The 14,246-nt window shown below is 44.5% G+C and overlaps 1 protein-coding gene across 2 annotated transcripts in view; it reads right to left on the bottom strand.

Moving 5' to 3' along the window:
• The window catches only part of Snx25 (sorting nexin 25), a 110,527-nt gene that overhangs the window by 22,646 nt on the left and 73,635 nt on the right, over window positions 1-14,246 (bottom strand). For both annotated transcript variants that reach the window (XM_041632493.1, XM_041632492.1), the window contains exons 7-8: window positions 5,948-6,129; window positions 1,279-1,410 (exon numbers count right to left, since the gene is read on the bottom strand). In XM_041632493.1, coding sequence (XP_041488427.1) covers window positions 1,279-1,410; window positions 5,948-6,129 — 314 coding nt within the window. The remainder of the gene's footprint in view (window positions 1-1,278; window positions 1,411-5,947; window positions 6,130-14,246) is intronic.

Genomic DNA, 14,246 nt, shown 5'->3' with positions numbered 1-14,246 from the left:
GAAGGCTGCAGAGCAGCTCCACCTTCACTGAGCCATACCAGACAGCCCAGTCCTGAGAGCACGCTGGGGTCACTGCTGCGTGCTGCAGAAACACCAACCTCTCTCCCCGTGCACATGATCCTGGCGTGCTACAGGGGTGCTCCCTCAGCTCTAGGAACACTACACAAACTTCCACAGTCATAAAAAGACATGAACTAATGACCACGACTCATTTATCCGACTGTCAGAACAAACGACAGCTACTTTCAGGAAGCTATTTCCAAGTATAGTCAGTAGATTGAGAAAACTTTAGATCGCTCTTTACAACATTCTTTTGGGAGCAGCCGAAAGCCAGCTGGAGTTAAGGCTAGTGATTTCATTGAGTAACAGATGGTAATTTGTGCCTTGTGAATGAATCAGCAATGAAAAGTCGTCCTGAGATTTCAAAATATCACAAGACTGAATTTAGCTGCTTAGTCCAATGTGTGATAAATCAGGTACTTAATTTGGTTTTCTATCCTAGCAACATTCATATGCAAATGAAATTAAATGCGCTTTGCACTTATGTTAATGAATCACTCAAATGGTATATGCTAATATAATATACATGGTGCATGTGTGAGTTAGATATATTTACCTATACAAAGCATGTACAGACATTCTTTAATTCTAAAATATGCATTGAGAACTTACTAATGACAATGCATAATATATTGGGTTCTTTGCTCTGAGAGGCATTTGAAACCAAAAATGTTTGTGTTCCTTTGTTCAGTCATATTTTGTGTGAAATAAAAGGCAAAACCTACTGTAAAAAGTGTACAGCACAAACAAAAAGAGTGAAAAGCGTGAGAACTGCTCATGGTAATGAGATCCACATGCTGACAGAGCAAGCTTACGAGGCCAAGGTTTCATAAGAACCACGTGGATGGGTACACATTTGTATGCTTCATTAAAATAATGAATTCTAATCTCTTGGTACACTTGTAAATATTCCCCCTTGACTATTCAGTCAAAAGTATCTTCTATAAAGACAGTGCAATACAATTCGATTTGCCATAATGGGCTGAGTTATAATATAGTGATGTAAAATGATCCTTTAATATATACTTAAGCCTGGCATGGTGGTATATGCCTTTAATCCTAGCACTTGGAAAGCAGAGGTAGGTGGATCTCTGTGAGTTCAAGGCCAGCCTGGTCTACAAAGTGTCCCAGGATGGCATCACTGACCTGGTGATACACTGTCTAGCATGCAAGCTTCCATCAGCTAACGACTACTATTCCTTGAAGCAAACACACTACCTTGTTAGCAGTCTTCAGGTGCTCCACAGATTCCCAAAAGCCAATCAGAGTCTGCCTGTCCATCCGCTCCAGGTATATTCCAAAGCGCTCTCGGTAGAAAGGATTGGTCATAATATCTTCAAACTGAAGAATCTATTAAGAGAATACAAGAAAGTGTGATGGTTAGAATGAAAATGGCCCATAGGTCCATAGGGAATGGCACTGTTTAGGAGGTGTGGCATTGTTGGAGGAAGTGTGTCACTGGAGGTGGGCTTTGATGTCTCAGATGCTCAAGCCAGGCCCAGTGTCATCCTCTCTTGCTGCTGCCTGTGGGTCTGAACATAGAATTCTCAGCTCCTCTCCAGCACCATGTGTATCTGCAGGCTGCCATGCTTCCTGTCATGGCAATAATTAACTGAACCTCGGAACTATAAGCCAGCACCAGTTAAATGTTTCCTTATAAGAATTGCTATGGTCATAGTATCTTTTCACAGCAATAGAAACCGTAAGACGGGAAGATTTTTCTAAAGATCAAATTTCAAATACCAGTCTGCATTTAACTTCCATGAATTAACTTCTACACTCGGGGAAAAATGAATTTTCAGATCATAGACAATGTAAGATAGTACACCTGAGAAGATGAAATAGCTATCAGGTCTCTAAGTTTTAAATTCAGATTCCTGAGTATTGAAAATGCATATATTCAAAAATCACTAACCTTATTTTAAATGTTTAGTTATTTGACATCTACTTGATATCAGGACACAGATAACAATTCTTGTACGAGGCAAAAAGACATAAACAACTAGAGAAAAATGTTTAAAAATAACTAAGGTTCTAGAGTCTAATGGTTTGACATTTTTACTTCCTATCATATTTCATACAGCTGAGGAAAAATATAGATAGGTCTACATCCTGATTTGTTTATACTACCATAGGCGCTAACAAATCTTATGTAAATACTATTTTAATTGGCCCCTAAAATTCCACTATATGTACTACCAAATCAGTTCTATCACTCTTATTTATTGGTTTTCACAGAAAAAGAAAACACTGAATATCTGAACACAGTTGGAACAATCATGAACAGGGACCACAGAGTGAGCAGGTATCCCCCCGTATTTATTGGTGACTCAATTAGGAGAAATACCACAAATTAATTTAGAAGGGATTTAAGACCCATATCCTTAGTCTAAACCAGTAATGGAAATAATATTTAATAGGTGAAACTCAAATATAATTACAAACTTTTATTTTGAAATTCTTAAAAATTAACATGATGGCAATTTGCAAATATTTTAAAATATCACATTAAGGTATTTCTAAAACCACATGCAGAAAGTCCATAGACGCTCAACCCTTCCCTCAGCAGCCCTTAATCTGTATTGTAAGCAGAAAGGAGGCCATATTTTTAAAAGCAATTTCTAGAAACTGATGAAAGAAAATAACTTACTGAATATTCAAAATGAAAATATTCAAAAATACCAATTTTGTACTATTCACTGAATCATTCAGCAATTCTGTGGGTTTTTTTTTGTTTGTTTGTTTTTTGTTTTTACATCTACTTTACATCTTTTTATCAGTTTCCCACAAAAGAAGCTAGTCAGCACTAGCTTGAATTCCAGTAGTTCCGTAATTCTGGGATATACTAGCACCTGCTTCTACTTTGTGTAAACCCTATCAGGGAAGCATACGTTTATGTGAAGCATAAATCCTCACCCTACGTGCTCCAGGGAAGCTGAAAGGAGTTCGTATCAACTTCGGCTGCAGAAGATAAATCCACAACAATTCCAGCAACAGAAAGAAAAGACAGGGAACCGTTTTTACCCTCAGCATAGAGTCCTAGACTACGCCCAATAGTGTTCGTTTTGATTTACCCTTGGATCAAATAAACTGATGTACAAACTAGCTTCACAGAAAAGGCAAACCACTTATTGTCATATCTTTTAATTTTTTCTACCTCTTTTATTTCTTCTGAACCCTTCCATCTTTCCCCCGGGGATCACCTGTATGGGGATGAGGCAGGGGCAGGGAGTGATCTTTGAACCGAGCAAGACAAAGATTTGTTTTCATGTGGCAGTAAAAAACTTTTCAATCCTGTGAGCTTTTATTCTGTCACTTGGCCTCAGTACTATCTGTAGAATGAAAATGAAGCCACTTCTTCATGGAGAATCACAAGAGCTGTTATAAATCACAGCAAGCAACAGAAACTAAGCAGGAGACTGAATCATGAGGCTTTGAGATTAGTAAATTAAAAAAACTTCAAGGGTCACTTTCTAGATAAGTACATATGAATGAAAACATTGATAGTGGATTAAGAGTTCAGTTAAAACTGGTATCAGGGTGTGGGCAGCTCAGCGGTAGAACAAGCACTTCACATGTACAACACCTGGGACTTGATTCTAAGAGCTGGAAGCGGGAGCAACATAAACCCCTAGCCTTTCACACCCAGGCAATCTCTTTCTTCCTTTATTGTTGGGAGGGGGTTGGTGGCTGGTTTTCGAGACAAGGTTTCTCCGTGTAGCCCTAGCTGTCCTGGAACTTGCTCTGTATATCAGGCTGGCCTCAAACTCAGAGATCTACCTTCTTCTGCCTCCCTAGTGCATGGATTAAAGGTGTGTACCACCACACCTGGCCAATCTCTTTCTTTTAACTGATGGCTCATCTAATTTAAAAGGGAATATTTTGAAGTAAACTTCATGGTAATTCTTCCTGACCAGACTGGGATTAGGTCACAACAAAAGTGCTCTGTTCATTTATGAAGGTAACAGAACAGCTCAAAGCCACCCAGTTCTAACTCCAGCAGCATGAACCACCATGGGGCTGGAGAGGATTAGCCGAGTCTTCAGCCTTAAGACTGGAGGAACTGCTTTGACTATAAGGATAAACTCATGCTATAAAAGGCGTTTCTCCTTTCCTGTTTAGAAAGAGTGGATTTAAAATGCAGCAAGATTTGGACTGTCTTCTGTAGTCACCATAAAGCAACTTGCACTGAAATCACATTCTGTTTTCCTAAGTCTTCCGAAAACTCTCCTATTCTATATTCTATAACCCTAACTGTAGAGCCCTTAGGGGCCTCACTTAGCTATACATGTTGCATCTCGACTAGATATCTCTCTCTCTCTCTCTCTCTCTCTCTCTCTCTCTCTCTGGGCCTCACTTAGCTATACATGTTGCATCTCGACTAGATCTCTCTCTCTCTCTCTCTCTCTCTCTCTCTCTCACACACACACACACACACACACACACACACATATTTAACTATAATATATTATAATCATAGTATATTATAATTAACATAGTATTATAATGTGTTATAAATTAAATTATAATACATATTATAATTAAATAGGATTCTATCCTATTCCTCATTCCAATCCAATAACCAAGAAACAGTGGCCCCTCGATGAGTGTCTACTGAATCAGTGAATTAATTAAAATAATGAAGGATACAAGATGAGTTCCTTCTCTGAGATGAACTGTAGTGGACAGGAAGAGGAGAAAAACTGAGGGAAAGAAGGCAAAATTCAATCTGCCAAGTCAACTCCCTCCAACCTTGACCATAGTAAAGCTTCTGCTTTGCCTCCTAAGACAGGCCATCAGGAAGAAGAACTGCGCACAGTTGCTATCAACAGGGGTCCTCAGCTGCACTGGTGCACCCGTGTAAGACACTACAGAACTGTGGCCTGACAGGACAGCAACCTCCCCTGAAGAGGCTCTGAAGACGACCATGCCAGAAGGGAAGACAAAGGTAAAAGGTTGTCTTAGTAGAGGGAGGCAAGGGGGCTAACAGACAGGTTCCTGACTCACACCTAGCCATTCATGGTTAGGGACTGAGTGGAAGTCCGAGAAGGGAAAGTTAGAGGTTGTAGACAGGGCTGAACTGTATCAATGTTTTCTTTGTGTCCGGTATCTGAGAAGAGAGGGACTTCCGTTTGCTGGGAAGCCTTGTTCCTCAAGCTCCTGGGGACACAATGCAGCAGTTTGCTCCATCCAAACTGTTCCAGGTCGTAGAAGAAAGTGTGGCCCTTGCACTGAGGATGTTCCTAAAACAGGGCTAGCAGGCGTCCTGTGCTCTACAGGATCTACTGGCCATGAGCAGACAGTCAAGGGCATGTGGCTCAAATGCCACCACTTTATGGTTTAGTCAGAAAGCACTGAGATTTGTCAATCAACCACATCTGGTCTTTATCTAGTTCTGCCTCATCCTATCTAAGTGGTTTTGGGCAAGATAATCAAATATGCCACCTCATTATCTAAGTATCAAGAAAGAGCTCATAGCAATTCGGCTAGTTAAGTGAAACAGTCTTTACTTCTTAGGCGGTACTTTATGTCTAGTTGATAGTGGATAGTTGATTTAGGCTCTGCAAACAGAAAATGTTTCTCTTGAAGTGGTGGTGAGTAGAGAAAAGAAGGGTGGCAAACACATACACCAGGCATGTGCACACATACACGGGCACGTGAACACATATATGGATATATACAGAACATACGTGGATATATACCCCGCCTATCATCAACTTACAGAATTCAAGGACACCCAGTAACATAGCTTTTTACTCATGAAAGCAACAACCTGAGCCTGTAGCAAGGAAACGTGTCTAAAACATTAAAGTGGTAAAATAATATGCATGCATTTTCACTGTTTATAGTAAACTGATGTGGTCACACTAGAAGCTGCAAGCTCTACCTTCTGGCTCTGAGGCCCTTCCCCTTCATCCAAGGCCCCATCCTCTTGCAGGTCATAGGCAGGACCTCCCAGGACGCGGATTCTCTTCTCACACTGCTTCTTTGCCACGGTCAGCTGGTTAATGTACCTTTTCATGTTCCTGGCCCTCAGGAGATCAGTTTTCATGGCAGCTGACTCCTTACCTTAAATAAGAGGGAAGTCGTCAGTCAGGAGACGAAGGACACAACCATTCTGAGCCAGAACCGTGTCTGCTGAGCTGCATTTTAATTTCTGTAAAGTTTATTTTTGAGGCAGGATTTCACTATGTAGCCCAGACTGGCCTGGAACTTGCTCTAAAGGCCAGGTTGGTGCAGAAACCCACCTGCCTCTGCCTCCTGAGTGCTGAGATTAAAGGCATCAGCCACTATACCCAGCTTTAATGTGCTATATATTAAACAATAGATGAGAATTCAACAGATGAGAATTTATCATAAACATGTATGGGTTCCCAGACACAAAATTCAACCAATTTATAGATCTTACTCAAATGTAAAATGTTTATAAATCTCTCTATATACACTCAGAAACTGATCTGTGGAGCATAGGAATAAGCAATATCTGTATATGGACACTTATACATATTCATTTATAAGCATGCACTGAGTGTTCACTGCGTGACTTCTGAGATCTAAGACCAGTAGTTTTACTCCATGGAACACTTTAGAGTGTACCAAGGAAAAGAATCAAAGACGGTATGAACAATTAAGAGTGTCATGTGGGCAGAAAGGAAAATATAGACACCTTCAAATGCCTTGGCAAAAGTCTAGTCTGGGCTTTCTTAAGGAAATTATATTCATGTAAACATGGACAATTAATAGAACATGGCAGGCAGAAGAACTAGCAAGACCGGTGTGAGAACCCTGGGCCAGGAAAGCGAACCCAGCTCTAGGGACTGCGTAGCAGATGCAAATGAAGCCCAGGTCCAAACGCATCTGCAGAGAACTTTGTTCTTCAATTCAAAAGAACTGCACAGCTTTTAGCAGCTTTAAGAAGTGTGCTATCCTCTTAGTTAAGGGTTCTACTGCTGTGACTGAACACCAGGACAGAAAGAAGCTCAGGGAGGAATGGGTTTATTTCATCTTACAATTCCACATCACTGTTAAGCCATAACCTTTTCTTTCGTGTTCACCCTCAAGATCTTACATAAGTATCAATATCACAATATAAAAATATTTTAAACAGTAAAACCACAGTCTTATAAATTCAAATACTTATAAAGCCCAAAGACTTTAAAATACTCAAAATCTCTCTAACATCACAACGTTTCTCTAAAATATGCATAGTCGCAATAAAACACTGGCATCTCTTTGTAAAATTCTAAAACGGTCTTAAAAGTTCAGTCTCTCGACTGTAGGCTCCTGTAAAATCAAAAATAACTTAAATACTTTCTTACTCCAAGAGGAAAAAAACGGGGTACAGGCAGAAGCCAATTAAAGCAAAATCAAAATTCAAAAGAATAAAGAACTCAGTGCTTGACACACAAGGATCCTCTGGCCTCCACAGGGCTTGGTGGCAGGCTCCACCTCCCGGGCCTGCCTCCAGCAGCACACACAGCTTCTCACCTAGGCTCAGGCCAGCTCCCTCCAGGACTGCTGCTGTCTCAGTGGCATCTCCAAATGCCGGGGTCTCCCGCTATATCTGGGCTACACTTTCACTAACAGCCTCTCCTAGAGGTCTCTTGAGGGACTCTGACATTGCCACAGTCCCAAGCTTCAACTTTTCTTCACAACCCTTCAATCCTGGGCCTTCTACTGCACCTTCACCAGTGGCCTCTTCTGGCCTCTCTTCGGGGACTCTGGGCCTACACACAGGGCCAAGCCTCATCTACTCTCATGGATTCCCCCGATACCTTCAAAACTAGCGCCCATTACCAAGTTTGGCTGCCTGCATAAGCTGCAGCCTCCGCCCTCGCTGGACCGGTCTCTTCCTTCACAGCTGACTCTTTCCCCCAGTTTACTAGCATCGACTGTCTCAGAAAGCAAAGGTTCCACTTCAGTGTTCTTAATTAAAACAGCAAACAGCTCCAGTAGTGTCTTTAAGGGATCTCAAACGTCCTCCTGAAACCTTGCGGCCCAGTTCCCACATCTCATTAAGCTCTAAGCATCAATGGCTTTTCTAGCCCAAAGATCCAAAGTCTTTCCACAATTCTCCCAAAAATACATGCTCAGGTCTGTCTTAGGGCTTCCTACTGCTGTGGTAAAACACCATGACCATAAGCAGCTTAAGCTACCAGGACTTCTTTCCACTGCCGAGAAGGCAGGGAGGGACTGAAGCAGAGGCCATGGGGAGTGCTGCTTACTGGCTTGCTCTTCATTGACTGCACAGCCTGCTTCTTGTAGTACTCGGGACCGCCAGCCCAGGGGTGGGACCTCCTATAGTGAGCTGGGCCCTCTACATCATGGTTTGCTCACAGGCCAATCTGGTGAGGCATTTTCTCAATCAGAGTCCTCTCTTCCAAAATGACTCTACACCTATGTCAGGCTGACATACAATAACCAGGGTATATGCAGTAAATATGTACACAGGAAGCAGTACATATGTACCAGAGCAGACAGTGGAGGACTGTTGGCCCGAAGGGAAGCCCGCTGAGGACTGTCACAGTAAGGTTGACCTGGGAGGGAATGAATTGGTAGCTTGTGGCATTGGGAGAACAGAGGACTTAAGGACTTGAGGATTCAGAGTCAGTGCCCATCAAACAAACCAAAGGGCAAATTACTCAGGATTAAAAGAATAAAATAGGTGTTAAACGTAGCTTCTACAACTTTGCTATAATCATAAATGGAGAATGTGGGGTCAATTATCGGAAGAGGAACACTGGAGAAAAACTGGATTTGTGGAAGATTACAATTTCAATTTTGGACTATGGAGTAGATGGTCTCCAAAAGTGGCCCCGATATTTTCCATATCACACACTCCTCCGCAATGTCTGTCATCCCTAGCATTTTCCCTCTGGAAAGCAGGACATATGTTTCCTCTTAGAATTGAGTGAGCTTGCAACCACGGCGGAAGTGACTCTATGACTTCCAAATCTAGATCACCAAAGGCCGCTGACCTGGAGTTTTGCAACACCGTGCATCATACCATCCAGCTGCCCCCAAGGCATCCATACTTTGGAGCCTTAACACTGACTCATGGAGACATCTATGATGGCGTGGAGCCTGGACTCCCACAGACCTTGGTCGAGAGAGCAGCACACATTCAGTACTAATCCGGCACCCAGTGAGTACATCGTCTTGAATGCAGATTTCAGATGGCTCCCCATTAAGGAGAAAAAAGGAATCCCTTCCAAAACCTAACCCAAATACAGGCCCACAAGCAAGAGAAAAAGGTTGTTGCTTAGGATAATTTAGGATACATTTTCTGTGTGTGCGGGCTAGATAAAGTACCAGTACTGGTCAGAATGTTGCCATATTGTTACTGGCCTTCAACCACGTTTGTCTGACACAGTTGACTCATCAACTCAAGAAGTACTTGAGTCTGGGACAGAGGTGGCCACTGCATTTAACACACAGAAGTAATCTCTAGGTATGGCAGCTACACTTGCAGGAGTTAGAACACACCTTGGAGATGAATTGCAACGCATTTGTTTAGGGCCCATGCTTGGTTTCTCTCAAAGTGCAGACTAACACATTTTCCCTGGAGACCTTCTGCTCCCCAGCCTAGTCCTTACTTCCTCAGTCACTGCATGCAATGCATGAAATAGTCCCGAGGCAGGCTGTATACATCAAAATGTAAAACTCAGGCACAGTATCAGAAACAGGCTTCCTGCCGGAGACAAGTGCCTTTCTGGTACACACAGTCCTAGGTAGACAGCAGGTAGATGGGTGCCCGAGCACACCACGGAAGTCTTCCCATTTGTGATCTGAGAAGCTGCCATCACCGGACTTTAAAAGCGCTTTCCGAATTATCCTGTGTTGGCTAACAGTAGCACTCACCAGAGGATCAACTCAGAAATGATCCAAAAGGGGAAAATATTTTGGAATTCCTTTCTGTGAGAAAGCTACTGTAGTTGGCTTCAAATTAGTCTTTCTGTACATACCAGATGCTGTGTGGGTTTATCTAGATACATAGACACTTGTAAAAGCTAATTTTTCAGAAAAAAAATGTTCACTTTGAAATACACTCACAGAGAGAAAGAGAGAAAGAGAGAGAGAGACAGAGAGACAGAGGGAGGGAGGAAGAGAGGGAGAGCCCATTACCAGCTCCTCTTCTCAGAGGGTGTGAGGAACATATTGACTCAGGATTTAGCCAAGGTTCAAGATGACTACCAGGAAGCAGCCTTTCCCAGCAGCCACTGACTGTCACAAACTCTGAAAACTAAAGCTGCCTAGGAACTTAAAAATGTTTGCCTTCCTCTTCAACTTGAGGCTGCTATGTTCTTTTTGAACAAAGAACAAACAGGATTACCTCATCAAAGCTACCACCTCAAGTGTCATAGCGTCAAGTGTCCCACCACTTCAGTGGAGATCATGCTTGTAGGAAAAGAAGGAACACTGCAAGCCAGCATCAGAGTCACAGGCTCCACAGCGGAGACAACCCACGTGCTGGAGCTGGGGGTGCTTCCTCCAGTTTAGGGTCCAACATGCACGTGATGCCCTTCCAAAGAGATTATGTCGACTCAATCCACATGATAGCTACAAGCTGCTCAGCCTGTGTGCTGAGTAGACAGGTCTCAGAGCCAGAGTCAGAACACACAGCTGAGCTGCATAACCTCCACATGTTAAGACAAAGACCCAGAGGACCAGTGTAGCAGAGAAAACCTATGACTGAAAAATCAGGACACCTGGGCACCAATTCTGACTCAAGTATGTGACCAACTTGGTCTACATTCAAATCAGAGAAATGGTTTAACATCCCTGGACTCAACTCCATCCTATAAGATAGGGTTTTAGAAAATACTGTCTTGTGGGGAGAAGGAAGAGATGTGGTTATGAAAAAGAAGGTGTCCTGAGAATACAAAGAGAACACCAGAAGCATCCAAACCCTCGTGCTTCAAGGTCAAGGATGGAGGAGGGAAGGGGGTAACTGTGGCAATATTTTGTTTGCATTTTAACAAATAAAGCTTGCCTGAAGATCATAGTGCAGAGCTAGGCCACTAGAGGCCAGGCAGCGGTGGCACACACCTTTAATCCCAGGACTCAGGAGATGGAGAGGAATCTCTGTTAGTTCAAGGCCTCCCTTGGCTACACGAAATTTATCCAGTCTAAGAGAGAAAGAGAGCTCACACAAAGGTGATCCCAGCACTTGGGAATGACAAGTGTTTGATCCCAGAAATAGGGAGGTGGAGACAAGAGTGATATGGCTGGGCAGATAGAGGAATGGAAGGCGGGAGGAGACAGGAGTTCAGTGCAGCCTGAGGACAGGGTCGCCCCTTTGGTCTGGGCAGTGGTAGACTCTAGTGGCTGGTCGTTCGTTCTGCTTCTCTGACCCTTCAGCTTTCACCCCCTAATATCTGACTCTGAGTTTCTACTATTAAGACCAATTAGAATTCGTGCTACAGGTAACTCTGGACTGCAGATGGTACTCACCCTAGGCTAGAGCCCCTAAAAGCAAGAACAGGTCAACAGCCCAATGTCTTACCATGTCCATCCAGGCTGTTATAACACAGTGTCATAGCAATTTACCCTCCCCTTCCGGAGGCGATAATGGCCAAGACTGATGTGTCGTCACACTCTGTCTCCTGTTCTCACACGGAGGAAGGGGCAGGGGAGCTACCAGAGCCTCCTCCATCATGCCCTACTTTCCTTCTGGAGACCTGATCATCTTTTTTGTGGGGAGGGGTGGTGTATGTCTGGGTGTGAACACATGTGCATATCCAAGCTTCAGCCTTCAGGGCTACACCAGTCCCTCGCTCAGGAGACACTCTCAAGTCCCTGGCCAATACTCACAGTGCACCATGCGGGTGAGGTCAACTCATGCTACTACCAAGACAAAACCAGCCCTCCCTCCCCCCCAGCTGAAACAGATCTCCTGCCAGCCTGACTCACTGCCCACAGAGGCACACTGTTCACCAAAGCACGTAGCACCTTCTGAAATATTCGGGGTTTTTACTGCTTGACTTCCGCCCAGTTAGGTAGGAGTCTCTAGCTTCACCTCACTTGCTATCACCAAAGAGGTACTCGACAAGATTTCCATGGCGGGATATGTCTGGTCTTTCTTGGGAGCTGGGCTCAAGACCAGATCCTCTTCCTCATCTGCACCTTCCTTGCTTCCCCTACACACAGCTCCGACTTTCCGAGGGACTGGAGGGACAGGTCATAGTCCTCAGGCTTCTCTTTGCCCTGGGCTAACTAGAAACTTGGCACAACGGCATGTTTTAAAGTCCCTGGCCCAACTCTTTTCCGTTCTTTCAACACACTTTTACTTGGCAGGAATTTGAACAGATCTGAGGATTTTTACGAGAAGTCTATTCCTCCAGGTGAAAGGGAAGTTTCCGGTCTACAGCAAATTCCATGCTGATGATATTAGCATGTCCTCCAACTTCACATATGTAAGGGGGGTGGGAATGTGTGAGCAATAGGTAAGCTACAAGAAGTTAAAAGCCATCTCATATCCAATCCCTCCCCAGGGAGAGCCTGGGTAAGAACCCTACTTCATTTGAAGAGAAACAAACAGGCAAAAAGATAGAGCATATATTTGGGCTTTAGCAACTTAAAACGCAGGAAAGCCTGGTCCTGCCAGCACTAGAACAGACTGAGCACAGGAGACCCACGCACAGGCCCAGGGTGGTCTGGTAGTTGAGCACTATTATGGTGAGCAAATGTATGGTGTGGTGTGGGAGAGAGAGACAGAATGGTTCATGTCCTGTGGACAGAGGCGGATCTGAAGAGATGAAAGTGGTGAGGAGTAGGCTGAGGTGAGTGATGTGATAGCCACCCAAGGTCATGGTGATGTCTGGGTCTGGGCTGTTGCAGGAATCCATGGCTGGGTTCGTGGTGTTCATGCAGCTGCTGTCTATGTTGATGTCCTTGGCTCCTGATATCACTAGGCCTGTGCAGAGCTGGCCCTGCCCCTCCCAGGCTGCACCACTAAGGAGAACTGGTCATGCCCCTCATGGCTTAAGTACTCTCTAGAGAGAGGGTCCTATACCTCACCCGGGCAGCACAATCGAGCTGACGCCATGAAGGGGCATGGGTGAGCTGGCCCTGAAGCGTGAGAATGGGAGAGCAGGTTAAGCCCATCTTGTCTGCCATGTGATGGCATGGGTGAGAGAAAAAAGCCCTCCTCCCCTTGCCGCTCACCAGCTGTAGCACTTGGGAGAATGGGCCCTGCGCCTCGCCTGGGCAGCACAATAGAGCTGACCCTGTAGACAGGGTGCACGAGAGTGGCACCGCTGGGACTGCCTCCCTCCTCTCCCCTACTGCCTCCCTCCTCTCCCCTACTGCCTCCCTCCTCTCCCCTACTGCCTCCCCTTTGCCAACTGCAATACTCAGGAAAGTGGGCCTTACCCCCAACCCCGCCACAAAGAATAAATAAAAAGGGTAAAAAGGTCATAAGTGTGGGAGAGCTGTCCCTGTCCCTCACCAGATGCAGAACTTGGGAGAAAAGCCCTGCACCTATCCTGGTCAACACAGTAGAGCTGGCCTTGATGATTTAGGTGTGGGAGAGCGAACCCTAAGGGCATGAAAGCAGAAGCAGCTCAACTCTGCAAGGGCTGCACTAGCCAGGACAATGCTGGAGAGCTCACCCTGGTGGTGGGAATAGGGGGGAGCTGGCAGGCTGATAAACCCTGCAACTACCCAGGTCCGGAGCCAGGGTTAGGAGTTGGCCCACTCAAACACCCACCGTATCTATGATCTGCTGGAACACGAAGTGCTCATCCTGCAGACCCAAAGTTGCAGGATCTCCACGACACAGGGCAGTAACAGGATATCCAAGAGGAGCCCCAGTGAGGGCCCAGCATCGAAAGTGTAGCAGAAACCAGGGGTGTTGAACCAGGCCAAAGACTCCTTGCAAAGAACACTTGGATAAAAGGTTTACTGTGTGGTTCACTGTGCCACACTACAGCTTCTATGATGAGATTTTTTGCTTTTTTTTTTTTTTCTTTTTCCTCCCTCTTAAGTTTTATCTTATTTGGATGCGGGGGAGGATGCAAGGGCAGAGGGCAGATGTGAAGGGACGGGGAGATGAATGGAATCAAGATGCATGATGTGAAAGACACAAAAAATAACTAAAAAGAAAGTTAAAAGAAACCAAAAAGCCTAAAGCACAAGTGTAAAAGAGGAGAACTCTTAGCTATTGAAGCACTCGTCTGACGGCA

Source organism: Microtus oregoni, unplaced genomic scaffold (assembly GCF_018167655.1).
Source record: "Microtus oregoni isolate MIOR12 unplaced genomic scaffold, Mior012 000041F_ref0000270, whole genome shotgun sequence".
Lineage (NCBI taxonomy): Eukaryota > Metazoa > Chordata > Mammalia > Rodentia > Cricetidae > Microtus > Microtus oregoni.
Note: the sequence above shows the minus strand (reverse complement) of the source record. Positions and strands in the feature narration are given on the sequence as shown.